Source organism: Balaenoptera physalus, assembly GCF_965194825.1.
Source record: "Balaenoptera physalus genome assembly, chromosome: 1".
Taxonomy (NCBI): domain Eukaryota; kingdom Metazoa; phylum Chordata; class Mammalia; order Artiodactyla; family Balaenopteridae; genus Balaenoptera; species Balaenoptera physalus.
Genome location: NC_138882.1, coordinates 156,258,584 through 156,280,162, shown reverse-complemented (window position 1 = coordinate 156,280,162; position 21,579 = coordinate 156,258,584). Strand labels below are relative to the sequence as shown.

The following is a 21,579-nucleotide window of genomic DNA, read 5'->3' as shown; positions in this document are numbered from 1 at the left end:
GGACTAGTGGAAGCTCATAAAAGATTACAGTCTTGTGTAGAATTGAAACTCACGACAGAATCTTCAAATGAAGAGAATAAGAGACGCTTCCTCCAAGGGGGAGACAGAGTCTAATATCTTTCCTAAATCCTAAGCAAATTTTAAAAAGGCCAGGATGTTGCTCTTGATTTCCTCTTTAAAATGCACAAATGACTGAATAAAGCTTCCATATATTCTTGAGGTGTAAGAGATACTGCGTTTCTTCAAAAGGACTGCACAAATTACAATTAGAATTATATATCGAGGAAATTCCAGACAGAGAAAATTTGAAAATTTTATTTAAAAAAATACACCTAAATGAAAGTAGGAAAAGTGGTAGGAGAGTGGTGGAAAAGAAAGGAAGTTGGGGTTAGAAGACCTGGGTTCTACACTGTACACGGCTATTCTGTAGCTCTCCAACATATCATGTAACCTCTCTAAGCCTCTGTCACTCTTCCTGATCAAATATAGTTACATCCATCTTCACATTATTATGAGGACTAAATAAATCAATGCTGGTGAAAATGGTAACCTATAGGAACTTAAGAATTATTAGGCAAGATAATTTGGTAAGAAAATGTTCAAGAAGAATTTTCATTAAAGATAGTCATAAGTGAAAATTCACTATGTGTAAGACATTCTATCATAAGAAATTCACATATGTATTTAAATAGCTGATAAGAACCCAAAGCACAATTGCTCAACTGCCAACCAGAAAAAGAAAAAAAAAAAAAGTAGTCCAAAGAATAGGGGCATTAAAATTAGAGAAATGAGAAGGGAAAACTCTTTATAGTAAAAGGCAAATAATAAATGTATAAAGAAAAATGGAATTTTAAAAAATATTTGGTAAACATCACTGTAATAAATTGTTTCGGGCAAGAACCATCAATGTATGCTAAAGGGGTTGAAGTCGAAGAGTATTACATAGTCTCAATCTTCCCATAATTACAAAGGGAACGAAGAAAATAGCACCTTCATGCTGGAGAAACTGAGCAGACCCCATCTTAATCAAGTGAGCAAATTAACATCACCAGTAACAAAGCAACATCACATACATCCTGACATGATGCACTGAGAGTAATACATCACTTCTGTTGTATTCTGGGGAAAAATGAATAAATCTAATCATGAGGGGAAAAAAATCAAACAAACCCAAATTGAGGGAGATCTATTAAAAAACTGGCCTTTATTCTTCAAAATTATCACATCATTAAACACAAAGAAAGACTAAGAAACTGATCCATATTAAAGAAAACTAAAGAGACATGGCAACTGAACCTTATGTATGTTGTGGAATTTCTTTTGCTATAAAGATATTATTAGAACAAGTGGCAAAATATGACTTAGGTTTATAGCTTAGTTAACATTATATCATTAATTTCCTGTTTTGATACTTGCATCACATAAGAAAACAACTGTATTAGTTTCCTCAGGCTGTCATCTACCATAGCCTAGGTGGCTTAAACCACAGACATTTATTTCTCATAGTTCTAGAGGCTGGAAGTCTGAGATGTGGGTGCCAGCACAGCCAGGTTCAAGTGAGAGCTCTCATTCTGGCTTGAGGATGGCTGCCTTTTGGCTGTGTCCTTACATGACAGAGAGAGAAAGCAAGACCTCTGGTGTCTCTTCTTATAAGGGCACTGATCCTATCATGAGGACCCCACCCCATAAACTCATCTACACCTAATTACCTCCCGAAGGTAATGACCCATCTCCAGATACCATCACTGGGGGGTTAGAGTTTCAACATATGAACTTTGAGGGACACAATTCAGCCCATGGCAATGTCCTTGTCAAGAAAAGTTTATACACAGACACTCATACAGAGATGGAGGCAGGGAGGAGAAAGAGAGAGAGGAAGAGGGAAAAGCAAATATTGATATTTGTGGACTCTGAGTAAAAGGTGTAGGGGAATTCTTTGTACTATCTCAACTTCCTGTAAGTCTGAAATTATGTCAAATTAAAAAGAAAAAAAAAGTACCTCATTACTGACCTCTCTGATTGTACCTCATTACTGACCTCTCTGATTGTACCTCTACACAGGCAGCTGGCTGTTTTGATTAGAAGTTACTAGAAACTATAACAGTTCTGCTGGTAAATACATAATAATTGTCAAGGGAAATCAGACATTTAAGTGCATTCTAAAAACATCTTCCAAAGAAATGCCTATATTGAAACTATTTTCAATTTTCTGGTTCTGAAAGCTTATTTACTCTATGTCTATAAATTTAGTCCAAGAGGGGAAACATCTGTTGGATGGGGAACATCCCTTGGAGGGGAAAGTCCAAGAGTATAACATCTGTTCCTAATTTCATATAATCTGCTATTCTGAGTATGAAAGACTTATTGATCACCCCATTTATCTCCCAGTTAGGGCTAAAAAAGCAAAATAAGTGAGTACAAACTGTTCATGTTCTCAGATAAGAATGTTTCATATCCCAATTTTTAAAAACAGACAGATTATACACTAGCGTTTAGAAACAAAAAGAGACAGCTCGCTACATGTTGATTGTATTTTTTCACTCTCACTTTTCTATGCCTTTTTTTTAGTGTGCAGTAAATTAACTTAAAGGTGAATACTTGGTGAACTGACTAGCTAATGTCTACAGATATTAACACTTACATATCTCTAATTATAAAATACTATTTAATCTTCTTCATAAAAATCATCTTCATATTGAACTTAAGAAACAACTTATCAACCATAAGGACCAGGCCTAAAAATGAAAAAAAATATATTATAAACTAAACCTAAAGGATGTTATCTTTCCAGAAATATAAATAATAAGTATTTTGACAGCTGATATTTATTAAGTATCCTGTGTGCTAGAGCATTTTACATGGTAATATTTATCATGTTATCTTCATTCTTCAATAAATTAACTGATTATCAGAGTAGTTAAAGTGATTTGTTCAAGAATGCCCAGTTTAAAAAAAAAAAAAATGAATGCCCAGTTTATAAATAAGTGGTAGAGAAGGTATTCAAATATATGTGTAAATGTATGTCCAAAACCTATAAACGTGAACTCTTTTTACAACGGTGTTTCCCAAAGCCTGTTCCAAAAACTAAGTAATGTATGTTAAGGAGAGGAAAAGGTTTCATGGTCAAATAAATTTAGAAATTGTTGAGCAAAACAAAATAAAACGTTTTTTTTTTTTTACTAAAAGGTATCATACTCTTTAATATGCTAATATGTGCTTTGAATCTCAAAGATGAAGATGGTTTATAGCAGCACAGAAATTCTATTATTTTTAGAGAGTACCGACATGGGTGTCCCACAGGTTGTAAAAAGTGGCATTATACCATATTTTCCAATGCAGCAAAGATTCTGTTTTTATTAATTGATGCCAAGATAAAGACTTGCATGCAGCCAAGAGAACTAAAACAGATGAAGAGAGATAACTTGTAGCTTACCATTGTGCACCCTGGACCATCCATCTCTTTCACAGTCTCTGCCAGAAGATCCAAATAAAGCATCAGCCCTGGGACTTGGGGGATCAACCTAGAATAAGGAAGATTTCAATGTAAAAAAGAGCTTAAATATTTTTTTCAGTCTCATGGTGTCAGAAAATCAATTGAAGTACATAGATCACATATCATCAAGTTAACATGATACTGCCTATACAGTTCAAGGATGTTCCAAGATCAGAGCTTAGCCGAGTATTTTGCTGTTTGTTTTCAAATAAAATTTAAGGTAAACTCCTGAAATTTTTAATTATATTTTGAATCCACTCTAAAATGAACAGATTTACAGTTGAAATGTCCATTATTTTATTGCCTAGTTTGCTTCCTATTACAAAGTAAAAAAAAGGGAACTCTTACTTTGCCACATTAAAAAAACAAGTTTAGCCATTTACTAATTATCTCCTTAGCATATAGATTTTGAATTTAGTGTCTTTACTTGGCTGTGTTCAGGAGTCAGCATTCTGAGTATAGTAATAAAAGATATTAACAGTTATCCACATTTTCTAACAAAAAAAAAAGTCAGAATGATATAAATCTGTGCAAAAAAGACAGCTCTACTTACCAAAATTAAAAACTTTGTACATAAAAGGACAATATCAAAAAAGTGAAAAGGCAATCCATGTAGTAGGAGAAAATATTTGCAAATCACTATCAGAAAAGGCATTAATATCCAGAATATATAAAGAAACATCTAAAACTCAATCTAAAAAACTCAATTAAAAGTTGGGCAAAGAACTTAAGAAGACATTTCTCCAAAAGATATACAAATGACCAATAAGCACATGGAAAACCATTCAACATCACTAATCATAAAGGAAGTACAAATCAAAATTCTAGTTTACCCCCATCAGGATGGCCATTATCAAAAAGCAGAAAATAACAAGTGTTGACAAGGATATGGAGAAATTGAACTGCTTGTGCACTCTTGGTAGGAATGTAAATTGGTGCAGCCACTATGGAAAACAGCATAGTGGCTCCTCAAAAAACTCAAAATAGGATTGTCATATGATCCGGCAATTCCACTCCTGGGTATATACCCAAAAGAATTGAAAGCAGGGCCCTGAATAGATATTTCTGTACTATTTTCACAGTAGTATTATTCACAACAGCCAAAAGGTAGAAGCAACCTGTATCCACCAACAGATGAATTAATAAACAAAATATGGTATACACATGTAAAAGATCATGCAGCCATAATAAGGAAGAAAATTCTGACACATGCTGTAACATGAGTTAACCTTGATGACTTTACGCTAAGTGAAACAAGCAATTCACAAATTGACAAATATTGTATATATTAGGTAGCACTTATATGAGGTACCCAAAATAGTCAAATTCATAGAGACAAAAAGTAGAATGGTAGCTGCCAGGGGCTGAAGGGAAAGAGGAATGGGGAGTTATTGTTTAACAGGTACGGAGTTTCAGTTTAGCAAGATGAAAAATGTTCTGGAGATAGACGGTGGTGATGATTACACAATGTGAATGTACTTAATGTGTACACTTTAAAATGTACACTTAAAAATGGTTAAAATAGTAAGTTTTATATTGTGCATATTTTACCACAATTTTTTAAAATTTAACTTTAAAAAAAGGAATGTGAAAAGACAAGCCACGGAATGAGAAAAAATATTTGCATATCATATAACTGATAAGGATCTAGAATCCTAAATATATAACAGAAAACTTACAACTGAATTCAACAAAAAGGCAAACAACTCAATTAAAAATGGGCAAAGGACTTGAATAGACGTTTCTCCAAAGAAGATATGCAAACAGCAACAAGCACATGAAAAGATGCTCAGCATCATTAGTCATTAGGGAAATGCAAGTCAAAACCATAATGAGATACCACTCCACACCCCTCAGGATGGCTACAATAAAAATAAAACAAAACAAAATGAGAATGTGGTGAGAATGTTAGCGAGAATGTGGATAAATTGGAACCACCACACATTGCTGGTGGAAACAAAATGGAGCAACCACTGTGGGAAACAGTTTGGCAATTCCTCAAGAAGTTAAACACAGAATTACCATATGGCTCACCAATTCCACTCCTAGGTATTAAAGCAGTTGGGAATTAAAACAGGTATTCAAACAAAAACTTGTGTATGAATGTTCATAGAATTACTATTCACATAACTAAAAGTTGAAAACCCAAATGTCCATCAACAGATTAATGGATAAACGAAATGTACAATGGATTATTCAGTCATAAAAAGAATCAAGTACTGATACATGCTACAACATGGATGAAGCTAGAAAACACTGTGCTAAATGAAAAAAGACACAAAAAGCCAAACACTGTACGTCCATAGAGATAGTGAGCAGATTAGTGGCTGCCAGGGGCTGGGGAAAGAAATGGGGAGTGAATGCTTAATGAGCATGGGGTTTCCACTTAGGGTGATGAAAAAGTTCTGGAACTAGATAGTGGTGACAGTTGCACCACAATATGAATATACTTGATGTCACTGAATTATACACTTTAAAATGGTTGAAATGGTAAATTTTATGTTATGAATATTTTACCACAATAGAAAAAAATCCTATTCTGCATAAATAAAAAAGCAAAGAATGCAGTTTAACTCTTATAGGATGGTTGTGCCAGTTTGGGAGACTACTAGTTAGATTCTTGAAATGGCTTCTTATTCTTTAAGATTACTTTTTATACAGTGTTTGTAGAATTAGAATGTCTTTCCTAAACGTATTACATTTTGCATATTCATGTATCAAATTAAAATTTTGTTTGGTTACCAATTTTGTTAAGTGCTTTTAAAATCATGAATGCCTATGGAGCCAAGAGAGGCATACATTTATAAATACAGTTGGAAAAAATCTAGTCCTATACAATAACGTAAGCAATTTTCTAACTATAAGCTTAGAAGTATGTATTTCTTTCTGTTCAATGGAAAGCTGAAGGGGAAATCATTTAAATAAAAATGTGAAGATTTATACCAAGCATTATTAAAATTATTCTATTTTGAACAGTGACATGAAAATAATAATAAACATTTTAAGAGCAGTTATTTCCCTAAGCAACTTTTATGTGGCTAACACTCAAAATATTCCTGGTTACCTTTGTACATAGGCATTTTAATTAAAATGCTAATATTCCTTCAGATTAGAATTTAGCATGTCCTTTCTTTTCAATTTAATTTGCAATTATGAGCAAACAGAATTAAAGGCATTCTGAAACTGCCGTCAAACAAGCAAGTAAACATATCTGGATGTTGTTCAAACAACAAAAAAATGTGACCAGAACCTATAAACAAGTTCTATAGGAATAAGACAAGTATAATCACAATAATCTCAATAAAATATTATCATTTAAAAGTGTCCATTATATTATAAATTTTCTTTTTTACAATAAAAAATCTATTACTTAGGCAAAAATAATAAAGGATTCATAGTCGAAATATGAAAATGGAATGAAATATTGCTTAAGGCACAGCTAAAGTTTTTAAAAAAGGTATCACAAAGAAAATCTGAACTTTTAGGTGGTGTATGTTAAAAAAGCTATTCGACCATCAAAGGAGCATGTTTACATGTTTGTATTGATATTTACGTTTTAAAATTTGGAAAAAAATGCATTAGAGACATTAAAGTCAGAAAGTGTTTTATAGACATCCCAGAAAGTTGTTTTGCTTCTATAGGCACTTAAATCTTCAAGTTTATTATTATATAAAGCAATTTTACTAATTTGCAAGCTTTTCTTAAAGAAATACTTTTAAGGTAAAATATTTTGATAAAAATTAAAGAAATTATGAAGATTCTGAGAAAGTCTTTTATTAAATATTCTGATTATAGACCCTTAAAATTAGCCAGAGTCTATTTGACTATCATATGGACACAAGCTCTAAACTCAAACCATATCAAAACAGGCTTCCATATAGAAAGATTAGAAACTATAGTTACCCTTGAAGTTAACTCTTTCTTTCAAAGGCCTTCCTCTTCCCATCAAATAAAGATTTACTTCAAAGATCCCTTATATAAGATTTATCCAAGGGACATAATTTCAAGAGAAACTGACTTTTCCATTATAATTTTTTAAAAGGCTGGGGGAGGAGGGTGTCTTCCTTTCCACAAAGAAAACTTGGTCCTCTTTTAATTCCCTACTCTGCCATTTTAGAACTAATGTCAATTACATCTCAGTTCAATTTGTAAAGTTATTACACGGTCCACTGTATGAGAGGAAAGGAAATGGCTACTGAGAGGATTTAACATGGCATTCATAATGGAGCTTGATCTCTGTCAGGTTTAAAGGCTGCAAAAGAATGTTCTTTTATCAAGTTAATTTTCCATTTTAGATTGCTAGGCTAACAGTTCAGGAAAGAAAATTATTAATATAAGCTAGAAGTTGAAAGAAATTTGAGAATAATATTTTAGTGGAAGGACAGATTAGATCAGTTTCAAATGGAAATGTTTCAGAGAACACATACATGTCTAATCACAAATGGAGGTTTATCTGTTTCTTTTTTGAATTCATAGGGGCCCAGATTTAAATGGGCCAGCCGCCGCCTAGTGTCTTCAGATAGCTCACACATGCGTCTTTTTGTGTAAGGAGATGGAGAGTGTGATTTTGAAGAAATTGTAGGCTGTTCGTAGTTCTTTGCATTTATGCAATATTTATTTCTCTCAGGTGACTTGGATTTTTTCTTTTGTGACCTTGGTGTTCTGGTTTGCAGTCTGCCGTGTGATTTTTCAACTGGAGCCGTATGGTGAATAAATTTATCCTAAATATAAAAAATAAAAATTCATTTGGTCAGGAGAAATATATTTTATACATATTATGACCCTTGGGTAAACCATATACATATATATATCTATATATGTAACTACAGGTAGAAAAAAACCTTAAAAAGTAATTTAAGGCACATATAATCTATCAAAGCCAACTAGATCAGTCTCTCCTATCCATGTAGATCCTGAGGGAAGTCAAATCCATATTCTCCTAAATAACTCTGTCTAGTAGTTAATAAAATATACTGTACCACACTTCTTAAGTATAACAAGTACTTTAAGAAAGTTAAAGCCCAATATTTAATCATTTGAAAAATCTAAGAAAAAAGTAAAAAAAATTATTTTTCAGTATACTAAAAAACTAATGCAAACATTGGTTTATCATTTATAATTATGTATTGAAATAACTGGCTATATAATTTAAGAGGGTTTGTTTAGTAATCTTAGCAACACACATGTCTAATTAGTTGATTATAAAATCTTTATGGAGAAAACTGTACGTTTCAGTCATACTATTATGATTACATACATTTGCACAATGTGAAAATCTGAAGAAAAGCTTTATACGTATTTTCATAAAATGTATAATTTGGATTATACAAGGTGATTAGGATTTTTTTTAAGATCTCTTCCAAACTAAAACTTTACAATTCAATGACAGATAACCATAACATCTTAATTCTGTATTTTTATAAAAGTAAAAATGTACAAAAGACACGTTACAAACTTTAATGACTAGTACTCTGTCTTCTAGTAAAACTGGCTAACACTCTAAAATTTTAAAAACAAATGATATTTCTAATTTTTTTGCGTTATCAGGATACTTTATTCAAATAGTCTCTGCCTTAAAAAAGTTGGATTACAAGTAAATAATTTAAGACCTCTTCAAGCTTTGTCTAGATTTATAAGCTTTCCAATATTAGAGAAAATGGACAGTTGAGAATCTTTGAATGTCCTCCTAACTTTATCACATTAAAAACCCACCAATCCTACCTCCCCTCTTCTCTACTTTCTCAATCCCCCTCCCTACTTGCTAAGGGTATCTATTTCTAAGTAAATAAAATACAAATGTGAAATAGGAGAAGAGTCAAGTATTTTTTAAAGTAGATAAACAGGAAAGAAAATAGGAAAACAAGAAAACATATTTTCCTGATTAGAAAAATAAGTCCACAAGTCTCATACAGACCAGCAGCATCAGATTATTTCATCATCTTTCTTTCTTCTCTAGCTCTTGTTATGCTCCTGGACCTTCTCCCACCTTGTTCAATGACTTCAACAAGTAATTCAGAATTTTTCATCCCATTTCACCCATCTCTATGACATCACACTGACTCACAGAAGCAGCATTATTAACACATGAAAAGAACCTTTGAGGTTTAATAAAATGTTCAAGCAATGAATCTTTCCAAGAACTTAGACTTAGACTTTCTATTTCTGAGCTTTAACTGTCTTTTTCTACTTCATCTTAGATTTTATCACTATACAGATCCATTGCACCCTAAACTCTGAAAACCCCTTGCTGACCAAACCTTTTCCTCAACCTATTTCTTTTATTTTCACTGAATCTGTTACTTGTCCTCCTCATCTCCCCCAGCCCCTAGATCTCTTTCCCCCAGATCTTCATACATCTTTAGGATCTCTTACCTTTAGACCCGGATGAACCCATCATCACCTATTTCAGCAATGCTGTAAAGTTCCTTCTTGACCACCTCTTGTTTATACCAAACTGAAAGGAACTCCATCTTCTTTTTTGATTACAGCTTTTGAATGCTGAATACCACTAGAGGAAGTTAGAAACGGTGCTGTATCTACCACAGATTCATACTTTCTAACCTAATCAATCCTTAATGCATCCTATTAATGCCCAATAAAACTTAAAATAGTGGCTGTTTCATACTGTCTTATACAAAATGGCTCCCTACATCGGCCACGAGGACAATAGCACTTGTGACAAAAGGAGACTTGAAAAGTGCTAGTCTTCTTTTACTCCAGAAAACCTTCCTGCCACATGTGAATGAGCTGAAATTAGCCTGCTAGATGATGAGAGTCTGTGGCCATCACCCCAGCTGAAATCAAGCCAAACACCAGGAATGTAAAGTCCCTCTCACACCAAGAAGTCAGCCAGCTGCCAGACATGCAAATGAAGCCCTCCTAGACCACTCAGCCCTAGCCTAGGCAGCCCAGACCAAAAGAATCACCCAGCCAATCCACACAACTGTGAGAAACATCTTATTTTAAGTTACTAAGTTAGTGTGGCTTGTTACACAGCAAAAGCTACCTGATATAGATTATCAAACATATTAATAAAGTTACTAGTAATATTTAACTATTTACTAATAAATTCTACTTTGCAGTAGGTAAAAGAGACTACAGAGAAAACTAGATATATTCCAGAAAATCCCAATAATATATTTATTTTTTTCAGTCCATTCAACTGGTGGCAAAACATCAACTGTGACAAAAAATTTGAAAATAATGTGCCAAAAGGAATAAAGATCATTATAAATATTTATAAACCTAAATGATTTTAAAGCGTTTATTTCACTCACTCCTCTCTTAAAAACCAAAAATGGTTTGTCTAATTCTTAAACTGTATTTGAACCTGAAAATGCTGTTTTATAGCCATTAAAATTTTAATTGTAACTAATATCCACTTGGAAAAAAAGTGGATTTAGCATGTTCTCAAATAAGATCAAATAAGATTAAAATTCTGGCTGTTACCATTCAGAATTTTAATGTAAAAGTGTATACTCTGTTGTGCCTACCAGACAATATCTTCATCTTATATTTCATCTATGTCTTCTATATCTCAATTATCTTAATTAAAAAACTAATAACCTAACAGCCACAAAATTTATTAATTATATGTTATGTGCAGACACATATATTCTCTAGTTTAATCTTTAAACCAGTCTCTTGAGGAACTTGAACCCAAATCTGTCTGATTCTCAAGAATGTTTTCTTAATAATACCAAAGCCTATTCTCTCACATCTCTGTTCAACAAAAAACAAATGACAAACATTGAAATAGCAAGTTAGCCAAAACTTACAGTGGAAAATGCTAGTCCAATGAAACTACTAGTGGGGTGGCAGTTCTACATTTAGTAAGGAATCTTCCACCAAGCTGTACACTTAGAATGTGTGTACTCTTCTGTGTGTATGCTACACTCCTGACAAAAAAAGAAATTTCTACCCACCCAGTAAAGGCATACCCCAGTGTGGAGAGGAAACTTCTGTGAGTCCAGAGGAAGCATTTCTGACAATTCACAAATGTGCACAGTGCATATCTCCAAACAAGTCAGTAACCCAGCTCTGCATTTGGCAAGCATGGATCATTAGATCTCTAGTAGCAGTGTTTCGGCTTGCATTTAAAAGGTAAATAATTAGGCCAAACTCTAACATACCAAATGTCTTGCTAAACAAAATAAGAAAGATCCCCTTGATAATCTTACAATTATATTTTACCTTTGTTAGCTTGTCAAGTTACCACCCTGAGCAAATTCACTCTGAAGCTGATAATGCAGGAGATTAACATTCTACTTTTTCCACCATAGGTCCAGTTCTGCCCTGTTTGGGTCCTCTAGGATTTATATATTACTGGCTCATCATCACAGGCTGGCCACTGTTACCTGGTCATAATGCAGTCACATATGTATGAGTGATGCCTAGACATTATTAGATAACCTGTGGTCAGGGTAGCAAGATGATCCTGGTGACTCAGTAGGAAGTTAGACCAGAATGTAATATTAGATCCAGATATCTGAGTCTACTGAAGGCAGTTTTTACAAACATAGAAGGTACTTCTTAGGCCGAAGTATCGAAGCTTCTCTTGATCTGATAACACTAGAACAGCCACCAAACTAAGCAATAGTCCCTTAAGGAATTACAGACACTCAAGAAGCTATACCCACTAACCACCTATATCCCAGCCTGAGAACCTCTGGTCCCATTTGCTAAAAAGGTATCCTTTGAACTTTAACTTCTTTAAGATTCATAGAAGCCTCCAATTAAGTTCTCTGTGGAACTTCTTGAAACCAACATCTTTCAGGAAGCCTGATTTCTTTCCATTAAAAAAAATAAAAGTACCATCTACCATGTATACCAAGCTTTTCACTTCCACACTTATTAACATGTAACCAAACTGCTAAATACCTATGATAATTGTTTTCCTTAAACTAGAGATTGATCAAAAAATTGTGAAAAGAGTTGTAGGCAAAATAAAAGAATAATGCTTGCCAAATGCCCAGTAAATACGAACAAATAAATTAAACCATTAGATATTTTAAATAAATGATTTTAACCTGAGTGTGGCACTTCCTTGAACTTATCAGACATTCGGTAATCACTGAGGTTGTAGAAAATTCCAGCTTTGGAGCAATTCCCTGAGGAAGAAAGAGAGGGTATTAGACATTTTAATTTTTAAAAAGCTAATTATTACTGGTGAAAACACGACCTACAGTAACAAACACTTACCAAGGTTCAGCTGCTTTATTTGTTAGTTTGAATTTCTTATTAAGGATAAAGACAACAAACGAAGGTTAAATGTTATCAAGAAACAGTTTCATTGCTGATGATTCACTTACAAGTGATTATATCACTTTTATGGAAAAATTCAGATATTTTTCATTTTCAAGTATTTCCCTGTCAATTTTTTAAAGATTTTTAATAATATTAAAGTCCTAAATATATGAAAATACTTAATGGATTCTGGCTCTTTTTACTTTTACAGATTAAGATGTACTTAACTACATAATCCAGAAATACTTTGCATAGTCTCCACATGTTAAAAAAAAAAAAAAAAAATCACAGCTCCTGGGTATGCAGCTCTTGAAAACAGAAGAGAGATAAGTCTCTACCAATTCTTCCAACAGTTTTTCCCATAATGTAGCTTACATTCAGATATATGAATGAATGAATCTGGTTTCTATTTCTTGCAACATTTCAATCATCAGCTTAAACACTGTTTTGAGATAAGCAGAGACAAATAGTAAAATTCAAAGGAACAGTCAGAAAGCACCTGAGAAAATATTTGGAAGCACACAAGTTACATACTCACCAAAACACTAAAAGATACAGTATTGTCTGTGCCCAAGGCAGCTTCACTCTAATATATTGGAGGTCAGATATCTTACCCAGTCTTTGACCTACTAACTTTAAAGTTTCAAACATTACACACTACAAAAAGGTTAAATATGAGTTACCTATGAATTAAATGGATGACTGTTTTTCTGCAAACATACTTTTATTAATAATGTCCTCTATGCTTACTTGTTAGTTATCCATTGCTGCAGAGCATATTACTTAGCAGTTTAAAACATCAGTACATACTATCTCACATAGTTCCTAAAGGTCAGGAATCTGGCAGAGGCTGAACTAGTTGGTTCTGGCTTGAAATCTCTCATGAGATTGCAGTCAAGATGTTGTTTGGGCTGTAGTTTTCTGAAAGCTTGACTGAGGCTGGAGGATCTGCTTCCTGAGATTCACACAGCTGTTGGCTGGAGGACTCAGTTCTTTTCTATCTTTTATCAAGAGAACTCAGCTCTTTATCACACAAACCTCTCCATAGGACTGCCTGAGTGTCCTCATGACATGGTAACTAGTTCTCCCAAAGCAAAGCAAGGAGGAAGACATAATCCTTTTTATGACTTATTTCAGAAGTCTAACACTGTCACTTCTGTCACATTCTATTCATTAGAGCCCCTAAGTACAGCCCATGTTCTAGGACAAAGGAAACTACCTTTTTAGCAGAGGAGCATCAAAAATTTGGGGGACATGTTTTTAAAGCCCACAGTTCACTCTCTGACCACAAATTAAATTCCTCTCATGTGTAAACTAAACTCATGCCCTACTGAAGAAAAAGGAAAAGGAAAAGGAAAGGAAAAGGGAGAAGTCTCATCCTTTTATAACTTCAGCTTGAAATCCAGGATATTGGCATCTAAATCAAATTGTTATTCAGCTGTCTCAGGTATGGTTCTTTAAATACAGTTTCCAGGATACGGTTCCTCACAATTAGAAGACCTATGAACTAAAGAAGGAAGTAATGTGCCCCACATATATTCAAGGTACACATGTGCAGCAGGCAGAGGATAATCACTATAGACATTCCTATTCAAAAAAAGAGACTACAAGAGGCAAATAGAAATCACTGGTCCACAGCAATTCTGAAATCAGCCAGGAAAATGTTAGAAGTTTCCCACTTAGAAGTGTAGTCCTATTTCTGCTCAGAAATAACTATCCATAGTTTTTGGCTCCACTCTCTGGGCTCTTGCTTCCATCCTTTGAATTATCATTCCTTTGCAACAAGAGGTAGACAATGTTTAGAGCTATACAGTGTTCTGAGCTTGGGTCCTGTCAATAGAATTTTGAGGGTCCAAAAGCCTTTTCATTTTGTAAGGTCTCTCTCAATTTCAGACCATGCTGGTGGTGCTTCTGCCAATATAATGCTCTTAAAAATTTATTTGGTTCTCATGTGAACATAATTGGAGTTCACTTCCTTAGACAAAAGCCACACCCACCTCTACAGGGCTTCTGCTGGTCTTCAATCATCTTCAAGAACATATGTTGAAGCAGCATTATTTACAACTGCCAAGATATGGAAGCAACCTAAGGGTCCATCAACAGATGAATGGATAAAAAACATGTGGTATATACATATATATATACACACACACACAATACACTACTACTCAGCCATAAAAAAGAACAAAACTTTGCTATTAGCAGCAACATGGATGGACTTGTAGGGCATTATGCTAAGTGAAATAAGTCAGACAGAGAAAGACAAATATTGTATGATATCACTTATATGTGGAATCTAAAAAAATACAACAAACTAGTGAATATAACAAAAAAGAAGCAGACTCACAGATACAGAGAATAAACTAGTGGTTACCACGGAAAGGGGGGAGGGCCAATATAGGGGTGGGGAAGTGGGAAGTACAAACTACTAGGTGTAAGATAGGCTCAAGGATGTATTATACAACACGAGGAATATACCCAATATTTTGTAATAACTATAAGTGGAAAGTAACCTTTAAAAATGTGATAAAATTCTACATCTTTTTATGATAAAAGCTCTGCCAGAAAGTGGGCATAGAGGGAACATACCTCGACAAAATAAAGGTCATATATGACAAACCCACAGCTAACATCATCCTCAACGGTGAAAAGGAATGCTGAAAGCATTCCCCCTAAGATCAGGAATAAAACAAGGATGCCCACTCTCATCACTTTTATTCAACATAGTTTTGGAAGTCCTAGCCACAGCAATCAGAGAAGAAAAACAAATAAAAGGAATCCAAATTGGAAGGAAGAAGTAAAACTCTCACTATTTGCAGATAACATGATACTATACATAGAAAATCTTAAAGACACACGAGAAAACTACTAGAGCCCATCAATAAATTTGGTAAAGTTGCAGGATACAAAATTAATATACAAAAATCTGATGCATTTCTATACATGAACAACAAACTATCAGAGAGGGAAATTAAGGAACCAATCCCATTTACCATTGCGTCAAAAAGAGTAAAACACCTAGGAATAAAACCTACCTAAGAAGGCAAAAGACCTGTACTCTGAAAACTATAAAACATTCTTGAAAGAAATTGAAGACAACACAAACAGATGGAAATATATACCATGTTCTTGGATTGGAAGAATCAATATTGCTAAAATGACCATACTACCAAGGCAATCTACAGATTCGATGCAATCCCTATCAAATTACCATTGGCATTTTTCACAGAACTATAACAAATAATTTTAAAATTTGTATGGAAACACAAAAGACCCAGAATAACCAAAACAATCTTGAGAAAGAAGAATGGAGCTGAAGGAATCACACTCTCTGACTTCTGACTATCCTACAAAGCTACAGTAATCAGTACAGTGTGATACTGGCATAAAAACAGACATATAGATCAATGGAACAGGATAGAAAGCCCAGAAATAAACCCATGCACTCAAGGTCATTTAATCTATGACAAAGGAGGCAAAAATATACAATGGAGAAAAGAGTGTCTTCAATAAGTGGTGCTAGGAAAAATGGACAGCTACATGTAAAAGAATGAAATTATAACATTCTCTAACACCATATACAAAAATAAACTCAAAATGGATTAAAGACCTAAATGTAAGACCAGATACTATAAAACTCCTATAGTAAAAACACAGGCAGAACACTCTTACATAAATCACAGCAATTATTTTTTTGGATCCATCTCCTAGAGTAATGGAAATAAAGGCAAAAAGAAACAAATGGGACCCAATTAAACTTAAAAGCTTTTGTATGGCAAAGGAAACCATAAACAAATGAAAAGACAATGTACAGAATGGGATAAAACATTTGCAAACAATGTGACCAACAAGGGCTCATACAGCTCAATATAGCTCAATATCAAAAAACAAACAACCCAATCAAAAAATTGGCATAAGATCTAAACAGACTTAAACTGCTATCTGTATGTCATCCAAAGATGACACAGATGGCCATCAGGCACATGAAAATATGCTCAACATCACTAATTATTAGAGAAATGCAAATCAAAACTACAATGAGGTATCACCTCACACTGGTCAGAACTCCCAAATTAGGAGTTTGGGATTAGCAGATACACACTACTATACATATAATAGATAAACAACAAGGACCTACTGTATAGTACACGGAACCTATAATAATCTATAATGGAATAGAATCTGAAATAGATATATATATATATATGTAGATATATAACTAAATCACATTGCTGTACATCTGAAACTAACACAACACTGTAAATCAACTATACTTCAATTATAAAAATTGTATGAAAATTTTTTTAAATTAAAAATTTTTTTTAATGTAAAAAATAAAGTAAAATAAAACCTATGTTTAATTAAATTATTTTCTGAGGCAACATCTTGGATCTTTTGGAGATCTTAATAAAGGATTTTACAGTTACACCCTTGGTTTCAACATCAGACCAAAATTTCCTGAACATACCCTAGAATGATTTTTGCTCATAAGTCATTCTTTAATTTCAACATTATTTGCCATTGGGGAAGGCTGAGAATTCTCAAAAACAGTAAGTTCCAACTCCTTTTTGTGTTATTAACAGGCTTTCCTTTTGCTTCTCTCTCCTCTTCTATTTTGCTATAAGCAGCAAAAAGAAACCAGACAGTCCCTCTAATACTCTGTCTGAAAGTCTCCTTACAAAGACCACCCGTTTCATCAGGTATTTTTTTCTATATCCCACATTCCAGCTAAACTTTACACCATTACATAACAAGGGCTCCTTTCTCCCCTAATTTCCAATAACATTTGCCTCATTTTCCTCCAAACACTCATCTGACAGTTTCTTCAAAGCTCTTCAAGCTTTCATACATACTCCAGCAAAGCTGTCCCAGCTTCTGCCCTCTCCAGAGGCTTGAGTGTCCTCACACATGGCAGTTGGCTTCCCCAGGAGTGAGTGATATAAGAGTGAGAGCAAGGAGGAAGCCACAGTGCATTTAATGACCTGGTCTCAAAAGTCTAAAACTGTCACTTCACCACAGTGTATCTGTTAGAGTCACTAAGTAGAGTCCATACTTAAGAAACTCTGCCTTTGGAAGAGAGGAGTGTCAAATCATCTGCGGACATATTTTATAAGTACCACAGCCTGGACTGCAACTTACCACTTTACCCCTCCCCATATATTGCTGGTCATATAGTAAATACTCAGAGCTTTAGCCATTATTTTTAGATCTTTCAAAACCCATGTGTATCAATTGGGGTTTCAGGGAAACAGAACTAACAGAATATGTACACAGAGAGATATTTCTTTTAAGGAATTGGTACATGCAATTGTGAGAGTGACAAGTCCAAAATCCACAGGGAAAGCTGGCAGGCTGGAAACTCAGGCAAAGTTGATACTGTAGTCTTGAGTGTGAAATACGTAAGCAAGCCAGCAGGCTGGAAACTCAGGATTTCTATATTACGGTCTTGAGGCAGAATTCCTTATTCTTTTGGAAACTTCAGTTTTTGCTCTTCAGGTCTTCAATTAATTGGATGAGGTCTACCTACATTATCAAGGGTAATCTCCTACACTTAAAGTCAAGTGATTGTAAATATTAGTCAAATCTACACAATACCTTCACAGTAACATCTAGCCACAACCTAACCAAAATAAATTTAATCATCACACATCAGAAATGTCAGTTTCCTCTATGAAGTCTACAATAAGATGTAATTCATTCAATTCAATCAAGAGTCATTTAAGTACATACAAAGATCTGTGCTAAGAGGTAAGATCAAAGATGAGAAAGTCACAGATTCTGATTAACATCACTGCCACCAACAACAGCACCTTGTCATGACCTCCACGGCCATCATCGTATCACTAACATTTACTGATCATTCTCTATGTGCCAGGTACTAAAATAACCATTTACAAGTTTTCATTAATCCACCAAACAACGTTATCTCCATAGTATATTGATAGTAGTAGCCTGTGACAGTGCCAGGATTTAACCCCAGATGTGACTTGAATCCTTGCCACAGTGGTGGGTTCAGGAAGACAGCCTAAGACTCAGATGTCTATGCAGAATCATCTGAATTCTGAGGAAGGGTGCATTGTTGCCTGCCAGGACAGCAAACTACTGATGGAGTGTGTTGTCCACTCACATTTAAATACAATAACTGATATGATTGAATTTACAACTGCTATTTTGCTGTTCAATTTATATATATGCCATGTCTTTTTGTTCTTGTATTCATTCTAGTGGTCTCATCTGAGTATGCATAGCTTAGTGGTCATCCAATGAACCTGTAAGGGTTTCACTCTTTGTTGATTATCTGTGTGTGGGTTGGGGAATGCACTCAAAGGTACAGCAGGTCTCTAGTCTCCCTTGGCTTTCACTTTTTTGCTGGACTCCCACTGTCTCCCCTGAACGTGCATAGTTTCAGTCGGCCAGGAATGAGTGGAAAGCTCATCTCAGCCCTTCTTTGCTCCCTTACTTCCAGGGTCTCCTGTCAACTTTCTGGCAGGTGTGCTGCTCACTCTGATTGGAACTGCAATCGGCCTAGCAAAGCTGCGGGTTTTTCTCATGCGCTTCTAACTGAATCCACCACATTTAGCTGGCAAAGACACAATATTTGCCCCTATGATTGTGACACCAATTCCAATGTGTGGGTTTTCCAACACCACCAAGAAAAGTCTCTGCGACACCATTTGGGTGTCCTGCAATTTAACTCAGCTCTGACACTACCTGGAGATAGTGTCAGATCCCACAGGTTAAGGGCTCAGTTCCACAAGACTGCTCCTATCTGACTTCAGATGCTAATCACAAGTCCAGGTTGTCACTCACAGGCTACAAATAAGAGGTTCCCACGACCCACTCCTTGGGTTTGATCAATTTGCTACAGCTGCTCAAAGAACTCAGGAGACAGTTTACTTAGTTTACCAGTTTATATAAAAGGATATGATGACATCCAGATGGAAGGGATGTCTAGGGTGAGATATGTGGGAAGCGGGAGAAGTGTCTGTGCCCTCACCAGGTCAGCCACTCTCCCAGTACCTCCACGTGTTCACCAACATGGAAGCTCTCCAAACCCCATCCTTTGGGTTTTATAGCTGCTTCATTACACAGGCGTGACATTAAGTCACTGGCCATTAGTGACTGAACTCAATCTCCAGCCCCTCTACTTCTCAGGGGTGGGGCTGAAAGTTCCAACCCTCTAATCACCTGGTTGGTTCCCCTGGCATCAAGCCCCCATCCTTAGGTTCCCAAGGAGCTTTCCAAAAGTCTCCTCATTAACATAACAAAAGACACCTTTATAGCTCTTAAACACAGGAAATTCCAAAGGTTTTATGAGCTCTGTGCCAAGAATGGGGCAAGAAGACCAAATGTATGTTTCTTATTACAAATCACAGTATCACTGCCCAAAATTGATTCTGACCTCTCTCGTAGCAAAGCTACTAATTTTTGCAACTTGCCCCAGGCTTAGTGAAGCTACAATTCTCACTGGCTATGCAGGGTATAAGAGTTGTCCTAGGCAAGATGACCACATACTTCTGCCATTTTTACCCAAAGTTTTAGCAGCTATTCAAGCACGGATACTTCTTAATTTGCCTTAATTGTCTTAACTGCCGATCAGTTTCCAGTGCCCTAAAACTGCAGCTTGTGACAATTTTGTCCAGTTTTATACTTGTGTGGAGAGAGTAATTGACAGCCCCTTCACACCATCATCACCAGAAGTCTCACTTTTTATATTGTTAAAAACAACAGGCCCAAAATTGAGTTGCTTACACTAAGCCCCATGTCACCAAACAGATTTAAATTAATTACAGTTTCGGCTTTCCCAGAAATGGAATTTTAAACCAGTCAATCAGGAATTGCCTGATTAGCACTCACTAGGTAATCCATCTGATTAGACCCTCTGCCATCCCCTAAATGAAAGGAACCTTGCAATAATCAACACACTTTTTGGCCTAGTATAATTTCCTTGTTCCTGCTCCCTTCTGGATATAAAAATCTTTCATTTTGCACAGCTCCTTGGAGCTTCTTTCTATCTGCTAGATTGGATGCTGCTTGAATCAAATCAATTTTTGCTCAAATAAACTCAAAATTTTTAATATGTCCCAATTTATCTTTTAACAATATATATAGACTTTTTGCCTTAGTAATCCAAACTTTTTTGATATATGTGAAAGTAACTCAAATTCAATAAAGAAAAATACCTGTTAATGGTCCATATTCTTATGCTTATATTACCAATTTGGTGTAATACAGCATTTTAAATTACTTTTTAAAAAACTTTAATTTTAAAATCAGATTTTTTTTCATTGCAGGCTTCTAGAAAGTCCCTGAAACATTCTTGGAAGACTTTTTGGGCTAATGGACACTGAAAATATTCCAAAGGAGGTATATTTTAATAGATTTGCTAGTCAACTTTTATACTTTCAGCAAGCTGAAATTTGCTATTTCCTACAGGAAATACAGGAGAAGTTACTTAATTCACCATATTGGCTCATGTAGCACCCCAATTTCCTTACTGCTCTAATATCTCCTAAAGTTAGTGAAAAATATTTGTCCAAATAATTTCAACCTAGACAACTTTCACTTTTTTCTTCTTTGAAACAGCAGGGGCTTCACTCAGTCTCTCTAGGCAGAAGGCATTTTCAGGAATAAAAATATTATTAATTATCCAATAAAACTGAAGAAGTTGCAGGAAAAGCTGAGAGTTGGCTATCACTTAATGCAGCTTTCACTTTTAAGTGTATGAATACGTATTTCCATTACATGAACATATAATAATTATTCTATCCAAACTCCTACTAATGGACATTTCAATTATTTCCATTTTTCATTATTATGAACAATGCTACAAACAAACA

General features: G+C 34.8%; 1 protein-coding gene across 7 annotated transcripts in view; it reads right to left on the bottom strand.

The window, feature by feature from the left end:
• SPATA6 (spermatogenesis associated 6) overlaps positions 1 to 21,579 on the bottom strand; it is a 152,280-nt gene that overhangs the window by 77,978 nt on the left and 52,723 nt on the right. For 5 of the 7 annotated variants that reach the window (XM_082430059.1, XM_082430057.1, XM_082430058.1 and 2 more), the window contains 3 exons: positions 12,523 to 12,603; positions 7,921 to 8,214; positions 3,434 to 3,521 (listed from right to left, as the gene is read on the bottom strand). In XM_082430059.1, the coding sequence (XP_082286185.1) occupies positions 3,434 to 3,521; positions 7,921 to 8,214; positions 12,523 to 12,603 (463 nt within the window). Of the gene's footprint in view, positions 1 to 3,433; positions 3,522 to 7,920; positions 8,215 to 9,865; positions 10,941 to 12,522; positions 12,604 to 21,579 lie in introns of those variants that run through there. The other 2 variants (XM_082430063.1, XM_082430060.1) reach the window with 2 other exon arrangements.